The sequence below is a fragment of the Sinocyclocheilus anshuiensis genome, unplaced genomic scaffold (genome assembly GCF_001515605.1).
Source record: "Sinocyclocheilus anshuiensis isolate Anshui unplaced genomic scaffold, SAMN03320099.WGS_v1.1 scaffold185, whole genome shotgun sequence".
NCBI classification, from domain to species: Eukaryota; Metazoa; Chordata; class Actinopteri; order Cypriniformes; family Cyprinidae; genus Sinocyclocheilus; species Sinocyclocheilus anshuiensis.
This window is the reverse complement of record NW_015539887.1, coordinates 2,126,361-2,146,544: the sequence shown is the minus strand read 5'-3', so window position 1 is coordinate 2,146,544 and position 20,184 is coordinate 2,126,361. Positions and strand designations below refer to the sequence as shown.

The 20,184-nt window shown below is 37.9% G+C and overlaps 1 protein-coding gene across 1 annotated transcript; it reads right to left on the bottom strand.

The window, feature by feature from the left end:
• Nucleotides 1–5,050: 5,050 nt before the first annotated feature.
• On the bottom strand, nt 5,051–19,866 carry LOC107685559 (tumor necrosis factor receptor superfamily member 16-like). The gene is made up of 6 exons (XM_016482183.1): nt 19,533–19,866; nt 14,131–14,263; nt 13,639–14,007; nt 8,649–8,880; nt 8,327–8,469; nt 5,051–6,917 (listed from the first exon to the last, which is right to left on the bottom strand). Exons 1-6 carry the CDS (start codon nt 19,584–19,586, stop codon nt 6,604–6,606), a joined length of 1,245 nt encoding a protein of 414 aa, XP_016337669.1. The 5' UTR covers nt 19,587–19,866; the 3' UTR covers nt 5,051–6,603.
• Nucleotides 19,867–20,184: the final 318 nt, after the last annotated feature.

The window sequence follows — 20,184 nt, the reverse complement described above, 5'->3', positions numbered from 1 at the left end:
GTAACACTCCAAAGAGAAAGGAAAACTTGAAATCGCATCATATGACCCCTTTAACACATTTAAGCGAGATGTGAACAGAGAGAGCGCTAGGAAATCCACACACCTGAGCTGCAAAACGTTGTACAGTGACAGCAGGGCCAATTGTCCTTTCTGCCCACATCCAGAAGTGTCTTTCAGAAGCATGGCGCTTGAGTTTTATCCCTGATTGCTAGAAGGGCTTTGCATTCTCGGTGTCAACTAAGGTGACCAGATTTCTGAAATGGAAACCAGGAACATTTCTCAGTTCAATGGTCAAAAAATATTACTCAAATCTCACTTATCTATGAAAAAACAAAACTGAGAACACATTTTTGTATGTTTGTTTTTTAATTGTTTGGGGTTCCATTAGATCAAAAATAACCCTCGTTTAATACAATTAACCAAAATTAATTGGTTAATTGTATTAACGGGAACTTTCCCTTTAGGTTATAAAAATAAAACCTAAAAATAACCTGCAGGTAACGTTCTGGGAAGGTTCTCTTTAGATTATAAAGTTCAACCTAAAAATAACCTACAGGGAACGTTCCCTTTAGGTTATAAAAAATAAAACCTAAAAATAACCTGCAGGGAACGTTCCTAGAACGTTCTTATTTGGTTCCCAAAAAAATTACCAAATGGGAACCTAATGGGAACGTTAGGGGAACATTCTGTGTTTGTTGGAATGTACCTGCAATTCTAGAATCACTCATGTGTTTTCTGCAAATGTAATTGTTAGAAGTGTAGGCTAATTGTTTCAGGGGTGTGTTTCCCAAAAGCAATTATATGGTCGCAAGTTCCGTTGTTACCAATAGAGTTCAATGGAATTAACGACCATAGTTAGCTAACGATGCTTTTGGGAAATGCACCCCAGATCGTTTATTTTAATTAGGTATACTTACGTTTAAAATTGTGTGCAAAACAATTCTGTTATATAGTACATACAAACAGTATTACGCTACTGTAGTGTAACATGAATAGTGTGGATACCTTAAAACTGGTGTCTCTCTTGCTAAATGATGATAATAGTGCGTGCGTCTGTTTGCGTAAAGTTTCTGGCCTGAATGGTGAGTTCTCAATTAAAGCATTATTCCTATAGTGCCTATCATAGACCTTCCACCTCCATGTGGAGAAAAACTCCTCAATCAGGTTAAGGAAAGGGGAGTATGGAGGTAAATACAGGGTGAGAAATTGTGGATGGGCCTGAAACCATGCTTGGACCATTTGAGCATGATGAAACTGAACGTCATCCCAAACTATTACGTAGGTCACACCATCAGCTCTACAGACCGGATTTAGCTCATCAAGGAAGGCTAGCTGCATTATATGACCCAACACGAGGTCTGCGTCCAACCACTCCATCTTCTGATATAGCTGCACACATGGTGATATTGGCTCCATGTTGTCCAGGTACTTGGACGGTTGCCCGCTGGCCAATTAAATTCCGACCTCTCCTCGGTGTCTTGGCCAGGTTAAAGCCTGCCTCATCCAAAAATATGAATTTGTGATGGTTTTCATTAGCATCCAGCTCCATCACCCTCTAAAAAGACCAAGACAATTACTGATTGCAATGATAAAAAATGTTTGGGGATTTTTTTTCTCCCCAAAAAAACAGGCAAATTGATCATACCTGAACATACTCAGTCCTCAGTTGCTTCACTCTCTGTATTTCTTTCAAAAGGCACATGATATAGTTGTTTTAAAGACATCTGATGTCTTTTCAGCACCCATGCAATAGTCGGCAAACTTATGGCTTCCACATTGCTGAAAATGTTGTCATTGTCCAAGATGTGTTACCGAATGTAAGGCGAATATCATTTCTGGACCGAACCAAATTGACCACAGCCTGCTCTTGTTGGTCAGTCAGAATTTTGCTTCTGCCTCCCCTATTTGGCCTAGTCTCTATTCTGCAGGGAGAAAGTCACAGTAAGAACACATTTACAGAAATCACATCACACTCTGTGGTACACACTGCCATGCTGTATAGACTAATTTACTGTAACAGTTTCAAGTAGCTTAAACTTTAGTGGATTCTGAAGACTTACCGGTTCTCATTGTGGAAAGTTCTGATAATTGAGGCCACAGATGGTCTTCTGAGATTTGGTTGAAACATTGTAGCTGCTGCACTCATTGTCATGCCATGATTTATGACATAGTCTACAACTATAGCTCTGATTTCATTTGACACCCTTTGCTGTTGCTGCCGGTGTCTAGGTCTGTGGTCTTGTCCTCTACCAAGTTCACCCACACCTCTCAAACGAGGCCCATGGGCACCTCTCTGGTGAGGCCTAAGCCCTCCTCTATGATGAGGCCCACGGCCACCTCTCAAAAGGGGTGCTTGTCCCCTTTCTATTCCTTTGACCACCATGTAATCCTTGCCTTTCACCTTCCACTTCTGGCTCCATGTCCTCACTATGTTGAGTAGGCTACTACTGTAGGATACCACTCATCTTACTTATATATGCGTACAAATATGTGAAATCAATCAGCAGTAATGAGTAGCCATTAACTCATTAAAACCACAAAAGCAATTACGTAAAATTGACATATTGTGTACAGTAATGTTGAATATGAAAATGTGTTCAGTAAAAGTGTGGTATATGGGACCATAGAAACCATATCTGATAAAGAATGAAATATGACATCCATAGATAATGTAGTCTATCTGGGTCATATTCTGTGGTAATTGGTGTCAATTGATCTGTCCTGAAACTTTCATGATCTAAAAATGGAATATTGTTCATCAGTTTCCATAAAAGTTATGCATCAAGAGTAATGCAACAGTTACTTATCATTTTGAGCAGTTGTATCAATTAATAGTTAGATCTTTGTAATGAAATTAATAGACACTCAACTCAGATGTAATGTGTGAGTTGCATTTTGAAATAGTAATACTTTGATGTTAAGTTGTGTCATTTTGAACCAGTGATTTTAGTTCAATGAACAAATTATCTTTGGCTTATATTTATTGTATCCAAGCATTTGAAAAAAGTGTTAAGTGTTTTGAAAAATGTGCATTTTGATCATTGGTTGTGAACTATGTGTCTAGAGTTTTGAAAAATTACATAAAGGTTCTGTTATTAGTGCAAAAATTATTGTAAAGAACTGTAAGACTTGTCCACGCCCTCCTAAAACGCCTCGTTCTAACACGCCCCCACATGTCTACGTCACGATGTGGGAAGATTTGCATAACGCCGCCCAAATGTTCACGCAAAGAAAGAAGGTGTAACTTTATTGTTGCTGCCACCGCCCCAGCCATGCTGTGAAGACGCTGTGTGTTTTTCGTTGCGAAAGCGAAAATACTTTGTTTGGCCCTCCAAAAGACATGCTTTCACAGTTACAGTAATTGTGTATTTCGTCAGCTTATTTAGGCTAATAATTTCAACAACAAAAAAAAGAAGAAGAAGAAGAAGCAAAGGAATCGAATGATCAGGATGTTAAAATAAACAAAAATCTCACTTTTCAGAGCAAACATTGATAAATATGTCCCATCCATGTTCGTCATTTTGCAGTACCCTTAAACATTTCCGATGTATGTGTTGTGAGCATTTGCAGCGTGATTTTGTTTTTGCAGCGCGTTTCATTATTTGGTTGTGTTGTGAGCATTTGCAGCTCGTTTCTGTTTTTGCAGCGCGTTTCTTTATTTGGTTGTGTTGTGAGCATTTGCAGCTCGTTTCTGTTTTTGCAGCGCATTTCTTTATTTGGTTGTTACGTTTATTATTAATTTATATTAATATAGTCGCTTGCAATGTGGGCACGGGCCCCAGTGCGGCTGCACTGCCTGTAGTTACGTAAATGAAAAACGAAGTCGAGATCGATATGAAGCTTGAGTCATAGACCTTTTTAATGATGTAAGTTAGTTTATGAAGTTAATTGCATTCTTTAACATTAAAACTAGCAGTAACTCTGAACTCATGTAAACAAAGAACGCTTCTGTGCGCTGGCGTCCTCCCACAGGTTAAGAGATTTTAAACAAACACATTTAGTTAACCAAATGAAACAATACACATTTTAATGCTATAAAAGTGTGCACATTGAGAGAAGTAAACAGCAGATGTTCATGTTAACAACTTCTTTAACTTGAGCAAACACTGCTAATACACATATATATTTGTTAATAAAGTTAATAAAACGAAAACATGCATGTTTTAATGCTAGAGAATAAAAGGAAACGATCCACCCGCATGCCTTTGCTCAACGATGGTGCCTGGATCGGTGAGCTGCGTCTCAGGCCTTTTACTTACAGGGAGGAATGCCGACGCCACCCCAATGTCAAAACAGTGCCAGAAAGCGAGACGAAGATGAAGCGCAAGGGGAAAACGGTATCGCAAGCTCAAACTTGACTGAAACTCAAAATAAAAGCAGCATTGCAAATAAATTAGTAGATATGGCCATGGAAAATATGTATTGCAAAATCATTGCTTTTGTGCTGTTTCATTTATATTTTGCAATTCTTTATTTTTGTTTGCAAAACTTTTTTTTCTCGCAATACTTCCATTTTCTTTTGCAATTCTTTATTTTCGTTTGCAAAAATTTTTTCTTTTGCATATATATGTGGCATTATATTGACTCCATAGCAGTGCGTTTCTGTTTTTGCAGCGCGTTTCTTTATTTGGTTGTGTTGTGAGCATTTGCAGCGCGTGCGTTGTCAAATTGATGAAGATGTTTTCGTAATTTGCAGGTTTTTTCTATTTGCATGTGTTTTTTCATTTGCAGCGTGTTGAGCTCTCTCGGCCACCGTATCATAGGGTTGAAAATAATCTCTCTAAAAATGTATCTGGTTTTATGTATCTGGTATATTTGGTTTTGTTGGTATAAATTAATGTATTTAGGTTTGATCAACAATATTCAATATTTTTGACGTGAAACCAGTTTAAATTTTACCATTTTTGTAACCACTTTTTTCAGTGTGTGTTTTTAGGAACGATTTAATAAGTGCAAAAAAACATCTTATAGGATTTTATATATGCGTTCTTTTTAAATAATTCCTACACTCCTGAATGTTGTCATAACCACAGGAAGAAGTACAGGCGAGAATGTTTATTGTGTAAACAAAGCACACTATTGTGATCGCTTGTCATTACATCAGAAAATTCTGACTGCCAAGAAACTGCTGTTTTTGGTTGGGTGTTGAGTTGGCATTAACACAACATTATTTTCACTCTCAAACAGATTTACATTTCTCACAGCTCTCTTTTTTTTGCCCAGTTGAGCAATTAGCTCAAAAACCCACAACAGCTTCACATTTTGCCATGGTTTTAAAGTGAAACGCACACTATTTTTCAGAGCATGTTGCTTAAATGTACAGGAAGGGAAAAGAGATGTGTGTATTATTATGAGTAAATCAAAAGAATGAATCAACAACAAGAGCATAATCAGACCCAGCGGCTCCAGATTTGCCTGATTGGGTTAATGGTGCAGAAAAGGCCTTTGAAATGCAAGATATTTTATGTAATTCCAAGTTCAGATCTTGTTTTCATTGTAGCACTGCACCATTATACATCCTCAGGGTCACAAAATACTACTTATTTGCTCACACAATGTATTATTATTATTTTTTTTAAATACAAAGAGACCTATAAACATCGATATTTCATTATTAAAAAGGACAAACATGAGTGATAGATACATAACATGAATGTTTATATGAAAAGCATCTCAGCACAGAAACCATCATCAAGTCTCACCCAGAACTCAGCACTAACATACAGAATGACCTTAAAATACATACATGGGTAGAGTAAACCAGCAAAGCACAAACCTGAGCGTTCAAAGTAAAGGCACCAGAGAGTTTTCCTCTCACATAACTCACCAAAACATAACATTGCTTTTAGGTTGCATTGTTGGTTAAAGTGCAAACCAAGCACTAGTGTGAATGAAACGCAGAGAATCATTCGCTCAGGCAACTTGACCGTGCATCTGTATATTTCCAAATATACAACTCCCTCGTGCAGCCCATTTAGTGGTTTTCCTCTCTGGAAACCATAAAACACCTCACAGTGTTACGTTGGCCTTGACAAGCCACGGGATAAAAGCTGAACACTCAGCTGAACACTCCAGCTTCGGTGTTGAGTATTGTTCAAACGGCAGAAGCGCTGAAATATAAATACAAAAGCACGACTGAATCGCATGCATGATGCTTTCTCTGGCGCTACAATACGTTACGCACAAATGGAAAACTGTCATTCACGAGGCTGCAGTAATGTTCACGAAATGTCCGTTTCTTTGATACCAACCGCAGCTGAAACCACAACCACCCAAAACACTGAGCATGAATGTGTCTTGGAGAAAACAGAGTCTGTTTCGACACTACAAAGAGGACACTATAAAGCATAAACATCCCATGAGTGCTGGAGGAAACATCTGTCTTGAGCAGAAAATGTTCTGAGGTGGCGGAACATCTCAAGCTGTTGAAACAAAATTCATAAGTGAAACATTATGTTGAAGAAAAACCTTATTATTTCCAATCCTGCTCTTCAAAGTCTTAGTGCAAGCAAGGCATTGGAAAATGAGTCGGTTGATGCAATTCCTCTATGATTTTAGTGTCTCTTTCACTTTCATGAAGGCGTGAGGAACATATTCAAGTATTCAGACCACTGACACTCCTTGAGACGGGGCGGTGAGGGCGCTGATGATGTCTGGCCGTTCAATGCGTGCAAGAGCGGAGCAGAGCAGGCCCAACGTGGAGCCTTCCTGTTGGGCCCAATCAGTTAGGAGAGTGTGGATGGGGTCTTGGCCCCGCCCGAAGATGTCCACGCGGTCCTGTTCGTAACCGAGTGTGGCCGCCAACTGTCTCCAGCTCCGACTGCCCCCCTCGGAGAGAAGCCCCTCTACCTCCTCCTGCCTGTGAGGAGGCAGGTTCACATAAAGTCGCGTGTCCTGTTTGCTGTCTCGTTTACTGCCTGTGGAAAGTGTGAGAAAGGGAACAAATAATTACTAATCAGCCATTTGCACTTTTAGTAAAAGCAACCTACAGTACACGATTACAGAACCGGCTTTACTATCAAAATGCGCATGACAATCGCATTCGATTAATCGTGCAGCCCTAACATTACAAGTGACAATATTTCCAACGCAACCAGTGTAGTCCAAGAATAAACAAATGACTTATGAACCAATTATTTTTTGTGAATCAAAACATACAGTTCAACCAATGCAGCCAGATTCCTGAATTGAACGACTTATGAACAACTTATTTTTAGTGAATCAAAAACATAATGTGACCAATGTTGGCCGTTTCCCAAAATTATTGAATTCTATGAATTAATTATTTTTGGTGAACCAAACAACGTAAAGCACAACCAATGTAACCTGATACCCAAAAGGAAATGAGTCTTATGAGACTTTTTTTTCAATGATAAATAAAAAAAAAAAAAAAAAAATGATTAGAACAAATGACACTTATGAGCCCATTCTTTTAATGAACAGTTTAAAAATACGAATGAATAGAACAAATGACTCTTATGAGCCAGTATTTTTAATAAACAGTTTAAGAAGATGAATGAATAGAACAAATGACTCTTATGAGCCAATTCTTTTAATAAACAGTTCAAGAAGACAAATTAATAATACAAATTACTCTTATGAGCCTGTTTTTTTAACAATTGGTTCAAAAAGACAAATAAATAGAACAAATAACTCTTATGGGGCAGTTTTTTAATGAACAGCTAAATAAGATGAATGAATAGTAAAAATGACACTTATGAGTTGGTTCTTTTAATGAACAGTTCAACAAGAAGAACGAATAGTACAAATGACTCTTATAAGCAAGTTCTTTCAATGAACTGTTCCAAAAGACGAATGAAATAGTACAAATGACTCTTATGAACCTGTTCTTTTAACAATTGGTTCAAAAAGATAAATAGAACAAATCACTCTTATGAGGCATTTTTTTTATGAACAGCTAAATAAGATAGTAAAAATGACACTTATGAGTTGGTTCTTTTAATGAACAGTTCAAAAAGATGAATGAACAGTACAAATTACTCGTATGGGTCGATACTTTTAATGAACAGTTCAAAAAGACGAATTAATAGAACAAGTGACTCTTAGGAGCCAGTTTTTTAATGAAGAGTTAAAAAAGGCAAATGAATTAGTTCTTCAAATGAACGGTTAAAAAAGAAAATTAATAGACCAAATGACTCTTATAAACCAGTTCTTTCAATGAACAGTTCCAAAAGATGAATGAAATAGTACACATGACTCTTATGAGCTATGAACTGTTAAAAAAGACGAATAAGTAGTAGAAATTATGATCAGGAAATCTGTATGGATTGCCAACCCTATCTCTGTTTAAGCTGTTCTCTCATACCTTTGCTAGGCTGGCTTTCCTGAAGGCTGTGAGAATCCAGAAACACGCCACTGTCGCTGTGTAACTTCTCTCCTTCCCCGACATTATTCAACTCGCCAACCCGTGCTTTCACCAGAGCCTGCTTCTGCTGACATGACCTCCAGCTGGACACACACCAAATCACACGCTTATCATCAAGTAAAAACAAGAATAATATTTCCCTTCACAGACATGTTATGCTATTCTAAATCTAGCATATACAAGTCAAATTAATTTCTGTGTAAATCATGTGCATAACCTCGCAGAGTATATTTTTCTTCTTTGAATTGCTGCATGACCTCACCATTTGTAGGCGACGTAGAGCAGGAGGCCGAGCACCACCGCAGCCAGTACAGACACGTAGACCAAGATGTTGTTGTTGTTGCCCCCTTGGTCCTGTGGAGTGAGTCGAGGGGATCCAGACCCTGGTGCTGGGCTGCTCCTGTTCTCCGTTTCCTCATTCAGAGTCGGCTTTCGGGGGTATTCACGTGGACCATCAGAACCAGATGGACGGGACAGGATGTTAAGGTCTTTTACTGGAAAAAACCCCCCCACACATTTGGTCATTCTGAACTGCCTTTATAAACATTATATATGTATATTAGTGCTGTCAAAATTAGCGTGTTAACACAGGCGATTAATTTTTCCAGTTTAACGGCGTTAAAAATATTTTATTTTAGCCTAGGGTTGGCCACCCCACTCACAACTGCTGCTTCTGTCTCTTTTTTTCTTGACAAGAATTGCATTTATTTAGACGCAGAACGTCTTTATGAGCACATCAAACAGGAGACTTTTCAGACTCGTGCTCCAACTTCACCTCAGCGACAGGCGCTAGTCAAACTAGTGCGGAAAAACTTCAGTAGAACATCAAGTTTAATGCGTTAACTTAATTAGTTCTGAAAAATAACACAATTAAAATATTTTAACGCAGTTAGCGCACTGGCTCCGCCCCCAGACCGGCACATCATTTATTTTAGCCTAGGGTTGGCCACCCCACTCACAACTGCTGCTTCTGTCTCTTTTTTTCTTGACAAGAATTGCATTTATTTAGACGCAGAACGTCTTTATGAGCACATCAAACAGGAGACTTTTCAGACTCGTGCTCCAACTTCACCTCAGCGACAGGCGCTAGTCAAACTAGTGCGGAAAAACTTCAGTAGAACAACAGTGAACTGCGGTCAGATGAGATGTTGTCAGGCAATATGTCAGTAAAAACATCTTCCTGTCCTGTCAGCCGTTACACTGGGCTTGTAGCGCGTGCTCTTAAATTGCATGCATAAATATGGCGGTGCCCGCTGTAGCCTGTATCATTTCATATTAAAACGCGATTTAAACTACGAGCATGCGTGTCAGATCAACGTCACGTTCAGCAGTGGCAGCTCTTAAAGTGATAGCAGTCAAATAAACTAATAATCCAGCTGCTGTGATGTCTGTTAATCAAAGAACAAAAGAAAAGAGGAAATCAATCACTTTTGTAGCTTTAACAATTCATCAATATTTAATTTAGATTTTAGTGCTTGATAACTTTTAGTTCTGAAAAATAACACAATTAAAATATTTTAACGCAGTTAGCGCACTGGCTCCGCCCCCAGACCGGCACATCATTTTACATTTCATACAGTTGACTGTTGACAAATATGATGCAGGGCAACAACCCCATAAACACAGTTATGCCCTAAAATTCAAGATATTGGGGCAAAAATTCCCCTTTATGTTTTTTTGTCTCATATTATATCATATGATAAGCGATATCAACATATAGATTGCATATATAAACATATAGATTACATATAGATTACAACAGTTCAGTAAACAAGAAGTTTATATTGTGTTATATTTATGTTTTTGTTTAATATTACCAACGAAAATATTACCTATAAAGCTACAGCAGAACTGTTGTGCGTCTGTGAGCAACACAGCAGTGTTTAGTTTCTGAATGAATTCACGTGAACGAATCGTGTGAACCAATGATTTAAAATATTACAAATTTTAATAAAGACATTTACCACCACCTGTTGGTAGTTTTAGTTTCTTCTTTAGAGTATCATTTAATTTATTAAAAAAATTAATTAATTAATTAATTAATAAATTGCTGTCATCATTTACTCACCCTCATGTTGTTTCAAACCTGAATGACTTGCTTTCTTTTGCACAACATAAAAGAAGGTATTTTGAAGACTGTTGGTAACAAAGCTGCTTTGCTTACCAGTGACTTTCATTGCATGAACAAAAAGTTCTGATTTGTTTCTCAAATTATCTTTGTTTATGTTCTATAGTTTATGTTAGGCCATTGTAGCTTAAACATTTAACACAATAATAGCTTAAAATTATCTTCTGAGGGTATTTTCACAGCCAAATACGGCTCGGTACGGTTCGGTTCGGTTCACTTTTGTGGGGTTTTCCACTGGGTACAGTACCTGGTACCTGGTACTTTTTTTAGTACCACCTCGGTTGAGGTTCCAAGTGAAGCGTACCGTTACCAAAACGTGACGTGTAAACTCTGCCGATCACTGATTGGCCGGAGAGAATCGTCACTACCTGCGTCACTGAACTTGCGACACAAACACAAAAGAACCGCTAGATTTAAATCAGCACAGCCAGCAAAGGATCGAATGCAACTGTTTTGAATGAGCACACAGTGGAAACGCAAACCGAACCGAGCCGAGTCGTACCATGCAGTGGAAAAGCACTATTAGATTAATCGCAGCACCCTGTAATTAATTAGATTCAAAATTTTAATCGACTGGCACTTAAACACCTAGACTGCAAAAAAAGGAAATGCTCTTTTTAGCCTTCACATGAAACCCACATCTGACACACATCTGCTGTGAGTCTGATTAACACATCATCAGTGGGCACAGCACAGCTGACAGACTAAATGCCAGATCGAAATACTGAATGGTGTGGAATGGTCAAGAGGATTCATGCCCCCCACCCTTCATCCTGAAATAGATCATGCAGGCCACCCCACACACACACTATCACACAGATGCGTGCATTCTTTTGTCCACTCACTCGCTCACACACCCCAAAGGCTGCCTGTGTGGATCAAACACTCTGTGTGGCTGCCCTGACCTCGGCAGGTCGAGTGCTCTAATTGGGGACGCCACCCTACAGAGAACAGAGGGCAACGTGGGATGCGACCCACTGGCCAGCTGGTTAACCTCCAAACCCATTTAACACACCTCAGGGCAAAGTTTAAGATGCAATCAATTAAAGATGTGGTGCTTTTTAAATGACAGTTTACACTAAAAACGGTTTTAAAATGATACATTTAATTGTTTAGAGATCAGACAAAATCTATGTAAAGTGTTTGTCTTCTTAATCTGATCATGACTGGATTGTTGCTAAGCTCGCTGAAGAATGAGAAGAACATTTGAAGTCAAAGTGAGAGCTGTATTTTCTCACAAGCTACTCTCTGACTGAACACAGGTGTCTGCCACATGTTAACAATCTAACCATACACACTCACACACACACATGCATAAATGTTATTATTTATAGCTTGGCACAATCTTCATCCAAGACACACATGCATCTCGGGTTACGTTCACACAGTCAGTGTTTGGAATTGACAACCGTATTTACTAACAGGTGTGTCAAATCAATGACAAGTAAAAGGGTCCAGGATATTACTTTTTAATTTTTTTCAAAACCTAGTTCAACAAGCATGGGCCAAGTTCTTAGAAATAAATTCATGCTTTTTATTCATGTTGTTTTCAAATGGGTTTTAAAACATTTATACCATTTTTAACAAGCTTAAATTTAATGAATGAAAATAATGACAATTCCAATTTACACCTTGAATACATGTGAGAGCACACATAATTATTTTAAAAAATGTTTTAAAATCAATCAAATTTAAACTAGTATATATAGTATACAATATATATAGCAAGTAAGTATATAGTAAACTATATATTATTCATATTGCTCTCTCTCACTCTATATATATATACAGTGTGTGTGTGTATATATATATAATTAAAATTAAAATATGGAATAATATTCATAACAGAAGCTCTAGATATTAAAAATGTAATTGAAACTTACCTGTTTGAACTTGATCGGGGTGTTTTGTTAGTTTGATGCGTTTCCTCCTCTTGAGGCCGCCACTACTTTTATGAAGAGGTTGCCAGGTTCAACAAAACCCACCCAATCGCATATCGGGGGGTCCCCCGTTAAAAATCGCGTTCTGGGGATAAAATACGCATGTTTTGGCGGGGTTCCCCTGGTAAAATTAGCATTCCAGGGGCTAAATATCACGTTAATGGGGTCGTTTTTCAACCCGCGGACATGAAAAACAACCTGCGGCAACAGTGTTAAAGCAGTCCAATTCTGCGGGAAAACCGCGGACTTGGCAACACTGGAAGAGGATAGCTTCGTTTAGCGCATCAAGAACCGGGTTGACCGGGTACTCGGTACCACCGGTACTTAAGAAAACCTGGTACCGTAACGTTTTCATTTTTTTAGTACCGACTTGGTACTGAAATACCGGGTCTTTTGACAACACTAGTTGTATCTCAGCCAAATATTGTCCCATCCTAACAGACCATACATCAATTGAAAGCTTATTTATTCAGCTTTTAGATGGTGTATAAATCTCAATTTAAATTGACCCTTATGACTGGTTTTGTGGTCCAGGATCACATATTTTAAATCGTAACCAACTTTTTCATGTAATAAAGAGGTAAAGTAATCTAAAAAATGTTTTCCATGTGTTGGTTGAACCACATGACTTTGCTGGTCACAGGCCATGACTTTCATTTGACAGATAAACTTTTTTAAATATTTAGAATATTTCAAATTCAACTGTTTCACTGTTTTGTTTTGTTTTTCATAATAAAAGATTAAGCCGAATTACTAAGCTTTTTTTTTTATTTTATCCTTTTAATAAAGCTTTTGTCAAATTGCAATTTATATAATAATTTTTATTCATTCATTTAAAAAGCTCCAGGTTTGCTGTGCTTGTTTGCAGGGCTGCATAACTTGGCCAAAATGTTGTGATCAATATGTTTCAATATGTGTATATCAATATGAGTCTAATAATAATAATAATAATAATAATAATAATACTTATTATTATTACTGAATACAACTATTAAACAAAATAAGAAATATTACTATTGTAATATTTCACTGTAAAATGATTAATAAAGCATTTAGGAAACATGCAGCGAACACATTTATTCAATTAAATTGCAGGCTTATTGCAATTTCGGTTTTATCTTGATTAATCGTGCTCTGCTCCTTCATACACCCAAGAGTTAGAATATAATGACCACCGCACTCACCCATACAGACGGTGTCAGAGTCCGGCTGGCAGGGTCTGATCTCCACCTCGTCATCAGTACAGCGTGAGCAGGGCACGCAGGGTTTCCTGTCACTCCGCTCCTTTGAGTAAGTCTCTGGTTTACACCGCTCACATACAGTATTTCCCAGCGGCCCACAGGCCCGAACCACTCCGCTTCCATGCCCACACATAGAGCAGGCCGCGCACAGCCCACTTGTGCTGTTACCATCTCGCCACAGGAAGAAGCGCTCACCGCACTCACACTGGGTATCCTGAGTGGGCGTGCAGCGTGCCAGTTCAGGAATGCCGGCGGGGCAGCGGGCGCACAGACGACAGGCTGACAGACTCTCAGAGTCTGAGAACGACACACCTAGAAGAGATTTAAAGTCATTTTTATCAATAATACATAGATAAACACTGGCAAAACAACAATATTCACATCTAAGCATTTATTCAAAATAAAAATGAAAATGTATGTTTTGAAAACACTCACCATCTTGACACGGCTGACACTTGGTGTCTTCCTGACCACAGCTGCTCACCAAACCAGTGCCCGCAGCACACATGCTGCAACACTCGCCTGTTTTTGTAAACTGCTCAGTGGTACAGACATTTCCAAACGCCACCTGCAAAACACACAATCACGTCTAATTCAAATTATTCTTAATAATTACATGCAATTTGTAGCATAAATTTGATCTTTAGTAACCCAAAATACAATTTTAAGAGTTTTCAAGCCCTCTCAGTCTCAATATATAACAGAAACATGAAGATATATTGATATTCAGCCAGAGAATTACATTCAAATAGCCTGTTGTGTGAAATAAGTTCAAAACCCTAAAAACAATATAAATGGTGATATATGGTATAAAGTTTCACAGCCCATACACATAAAATATATTATAGAACTTGCCATATCATGCAGTCCACACACTGACATATGTGGCGTTGTTTGTTCTCTCTTCTTCTCACACACACACACACACACACACACACACTTCCCTGTGATTTTGCATTAAATGGGGTTTAGGCATTTTAATTGCACAGTGTTTCCTGTGAGAGCCTGAAGTGGGTTTCAATAGTCCTTGTGACTTTAACACTCCAATCTGGGTGTAAATAGTGTAACAACACAGCCTTTCACACATCTATAACAAAACAATATCAAAAATCAGCGAGGTAGGGTGTCATTAAGGGATGTTTAAAAATATTCCTCGCTCATGGAAATGTCACATTATGTGTATTAGCACCCATTTCAAACAGACGCATCAGCAGTGGGGACACCAGTGCAGCTTGGGACCTCAGGGAAGGGTGTGATGTGTGTGTGCGTCTGTTTGGGTAACAGAAGACTTTGATGTACCCCTCAGCTCTGCAGGTGTGATAGAGAAGGTCAGTTCTGCAGCATGCATATGTTTAGGAAAATTACCCCTCACACACCCCCTCCGCTTCTCAACTGCCCCCTGGGGCTCTGACAAGAGCCAACAGATGCCTAACATGTAAAGCTCCTCCAAAGAGGGAAAGCAAAACCCACACAGCCTCTCTGATGTCTCTCTCTTCTCCTCTCTGATCTCTGTTGGGACGAGAGCGTGTGTAAACCTGTTGAACGAGCGCACACGCTCATAATCTCATAGAAACACTAATTCACATTTGTACACAGCTGCCCACAGGGCAACAACCTTCACTTTGTAAGTAAAAAGAGCAGCTTCTTTCTGCATTTAAGCCACTACAGCTTGCTTTGATACACCTTTTCATGGTTTATAAAGTTGAGTTGAGTAACTAAATGATCAATATTGAAAGAGACCAAATTTAAACATTTAAGAATCTGCCATGTAAACTGATCGACCACAAACATGAATATATATACACAGTACACACACATATATTATGTACACAAAAACTTTTATTTTGGATGCGATTAATTGCGATTAATTGTTGCCCAGCACTAAAAAAATGTATTTAAATTGAATGTATCTTAATAATATTTCACAATGTGACTTTTTGATATTTGACAAATCATTTTATGTAATTTTGTATATATATATATATATTGGAAAGGGTTATAAAGCCACTTCTAAGGCTTTGGGACTCCAGCGAACCACGGTCAGTGCCATTATCCACAAATGAAGAAAACTTGGAACAGTGGTGATGGTGAACCTTCCCAGGAGTGGCCGGCCAACCAAAATTACAACAAGAGCACAACGACGACTCATCCAGGAGGTCATAAAAGAACCCATTCCAGCCGTCAGTTTGTGATCTCAAGCTCAAGCGCACTTGGGTTATGTAGCAGGACAATGATCCCAAACACACCAGCAAGTTCTCCTCTGAATGGCTCAAGAAAAACAAAATTAAGGTTTTGGAGTGGCCAAGTCAAAGTCTGGACTTGAATCCGATTGAGATTCTGTGACCTGACCTTAAACAGTCCATTCATGCTCGAAAACCCTCCAATGTGGCTGAATTAAAACAATTCTGCTAAGAAGAGTGGGCCAAAATTTCTCCACCGAAAATATCGCAATACTATGCTGTATCCCACTATATATATATATATATATATATACATATGAAGAATACATATAAAAATACAAATTAAACACAAAAGAAAAATACATATTTTCTCTGAAAGGAAGGGAAGTCACAGATAGACAGAGAAATTTCTGAGCAGTATCATTGGAATTTTCTTTGTCAGTTTCCTAATATGGTGTTTAATACTCACCAAACACAGTAAGCTTAGGGGGGATCTTAACATCCTCCATAACAATACATCACTATATAATTTGTACCTAAGTCTTGCTTAATAGAATGTACAAAGTGCAAACAAATTATATATCACCTATAAACATTTGGGCAGAGACAGGAATGTAGAGCTCAGAGGAGGAGGGGAGAGGAGGGGAGGGGAGGGGAGCATAAACATTACAGACACTTCCAGCCTAAGTGCTGATTCCACATAATGCAGAGAGATAATGCATTTGAATGATGCCACTTCACACAAAACATCTTTGATCTACCCAAACATTTCATTCCCTCCTCTGAGGGACAATGTTAGTCTGGATGCCACATTTACTGTTGACTGGTTCCCAAAATGTAGGTCAAACACACCCCACACACACACTTGCTGATTGATGCGATCTTTTGTAAAGACAGTTCACCCAAAAATTAAAATGTACATCCATACGTATAAGTTTCTTTTGCAGAACACAAAAGAAGATGTTTTGAAGAATGTCTCAACTGTTTTTGTTGAAGTCAAAAGTGTCCAAAACCATTTCAAAATATGTCTTGTGTGTTTCCCAGAAGAAACAAAGTTAGGTTTGGAATGACATGAAAGTGAGTAAATGATCACAGAATTTCCATTTTGGGTAAACTATCCATTTAAGGCAAGACACTTCAGACAAAAAAACATTGTTTTTTCATTCTCTTGTCAGTTTTGAGATTTCGGCATATTTTGCTTTAATAACATGTCTTCGTTCAGAGTAACATCCAAATAATTTTATTGCACTTATTGCATCTATTTGCATCTATAGATTTAAATTTAAATACATATTTAAAGGCAATCTTCGAAAAAAAAAAAAAAATCCAATATTTTTTAAAATAATATATCCAAAATTCCGATTGTAAAAACTCTAATATGTCAACAAAATGAAACAAGAATTTTGAACCTGGCTTTATTCAATCTTCAGGTTTTTTGTTCTGGAAAATGTATGGAAATCAGTACATATTTAATTATACAATGCCATCAACTTAACTTAAACAACTTTTGCAATTATTAAAGTTATCAATCAACTTGTCTTGGTGATATCTATTAGTTTTTTTCACCTGGGTTGTCTTGCCTTAAGTCCACTGCTGTACAATATGATGTATGAGCACGTGTGCTGCCCATGAGTGAGTTTGGAAAGAGAATGATGAGAACATGAAAGGATCCATGAGCCCCAGGAAGCAACAGTGATTGACCCCTCACCCCCACCAACCAAACATACAACCAGAGACTGAGTGACTGACCGCTATCTTATCTCACTGCAGCCAACAGGAGCAGAAGCTACGTTTCACAAATGAGTCAGAACACATTAAACGGCAGGCTAAACATGGCCTCGGGCCTGTAGAACTTCAAGACCATTTACAAAAGTGTCAGTCTGCCGCCAGAGACAGTGGGCTTCTCTATCAAAATAAGACGGGAACAAGAGAGAAGGGAGAAAAAAAAAACGAGGTTGTGAGTTCAAGAGGAAACCGCGATTCTGCCCCCACCGAAAGAAGTAAAGTGATGTGGCTAAATAGAAAGTCAAATTACTGAGCTGCAAATTCTACCCTCTCGCTCTCCACAGACCAAGAGAAAATGATGATAATTACAATGCTCCGGATATCCCGGGCCCCAGCAGTGCTTAAGCTGTGGTTGCCTATCAACCAACAGACGTGGGGGGGTTGGTCTGCTGCTATCCCTGGCTCCCCCACAGACTGTTTGAACACACCAGGAGACATGGATCTGGATCAGGCCAGTAGCATTTAATGCATTAACTACCACTGACCTGAAAAGAGTGCAGAATCATCAAGCAAAAATGTTCATCGTTTTCATTTTGTGTAACAAGTGGCAAAACAGACAAACCAGTTGTTTTGTGATTTACTGTCTTAATTTGGAGTGACAAAGCAGCCTTTTATTTTGGTGTTCGGTTTAACAGGAATAAATCACAAGGCCATTTGACTCTGCGTTGACATCTGCAGGGCGTATTTCTTGGAGCATAATTTGACATTTGGAAAACATGATGAGATATATTTCCATTTGGATGGTAAATATTGAACATTTTATACTCACTGTGAACAATATCAGGATATTACACTGAATCAGTGTGATTAAAAAACATAGAAGTTGTGCTATGCACGTCCTAAGAGACAAAGGGTGTTACTTTCCTGTCCTTGACCACTTTACTTTTGTGCCAGGCAATATGCGGTGTAAAAACTAATCATAAAAGGAACATATTATCCACACAAGTACCGAAAAATAACATTCTGCATAATACAACACATTTGCAAAAAACATATCATCAATCATATGGAATCCCTGACAGACTAATTAATATGCTAGTTCAAAACACATCCTAGGGGAGAATGCGGGGTGTTGTAACGCAGTTGAAATGTAACACCTTCAGTTTAACAAATTCGAAACAAGCTATTTTGAAGTAAGAAAATAAACTTCAATGTCAGACTTATTTAATTTTTTGAATATGCTAAAGAATGCTAAATGAAAGAGGTGTTGTCTGAATCAGATTCTCCTGATTAATGTGATACTATAACATTAATTGTAACACTTGTAACACTGTCCAATGTATTTCTATATGCCACACTTGCCAAAATAAAGTCTTGGTCTGTTAGTTTTAGAGACATTAGCTTGTTTGTTTGTTTTTTTGTCTCAGAATTTATTTACATTTTTTTATTTATTTTGAATTAAAATGTCCTACATGTTTCAATAAAACTGTTTAAAATGAAATAAGAGTGGGTGTAGTTTAATTATTTTGGACAAGTACATTTAATTACCACAATAAACTTTATTAGTGTTACAAAGAGTAGGTTGTAACAGCACACTTTTATGAACTTTACATTAATTGACATTAAATTCACAAGTTGTGGATTTCTAAAGTATTTCAGTTCGAAGCAGACATGGAAAACTATATCAAAACTGTGAGATACATAGCGAGAGAAATACACTTTATAGACGTTACAGACGTAAACCACAAAGTGTTACAACGCGCTCGTGCAGGCTAATTAAAAAGCAATTGGAAAGACCTAGTAACGTTGGAAAATATGAACAGTGAAAACTGTGTTTACAGCCACCCAAACTCAAATAAAAAACTAAACGAACTGTTACGAGTTTAAATGTCATATATAAGATACTGTAAAGCAGAATAACAAATAACTCACCTTTACAGCCAAGATCCACAAACAGAGTTGAAGTGCTGCCATTACTCCCTTCATCTTAAGGAGATTTCCTCAGTGTTTGGGATAGTATAATACAACGAGTCTCTTGTGCTCAAAACCCACTAATGTTCATAACCACAAAGCATAAACATAAGACATCTACAGTCCGTGTTCAAAGTGTTTGGCACTCTCTTCCATAGATTTGAAGTGTCTTCTTCTCACACAAGATTTTTCGTCGAGACTTCCAGTGTGAAACTGTATGCTGTAACAGTAAATACGGATAATCCTCGTATGAAGCTTCCAAACGTTAATACATCATCTCTTTGTCTGCTAGTTAGTGCTGATCCTTCACTCAACTACTGCTCTGGTCACGCTCAGCTGTTGACTAAATAGCTTTTGCTGAAGGGATGGACATAAACCTCCAGATACACGCAGCGCCTCACAGGAGCTCTGTGATTGGACAGACTGGAGCGCGATGGAGAAAAGTAGATAGATCTTCCATTCTTGTGGGAAAATAATTCTAGTGCTCATTTATTAGATGGCCATATCAGCAATACAACAGACCAGTGTCACACAAATATTTTGAAATATGTTATTGGCATTAAAAAAAAAAATAAATAAATATATATATATATATATATATATATATATATAT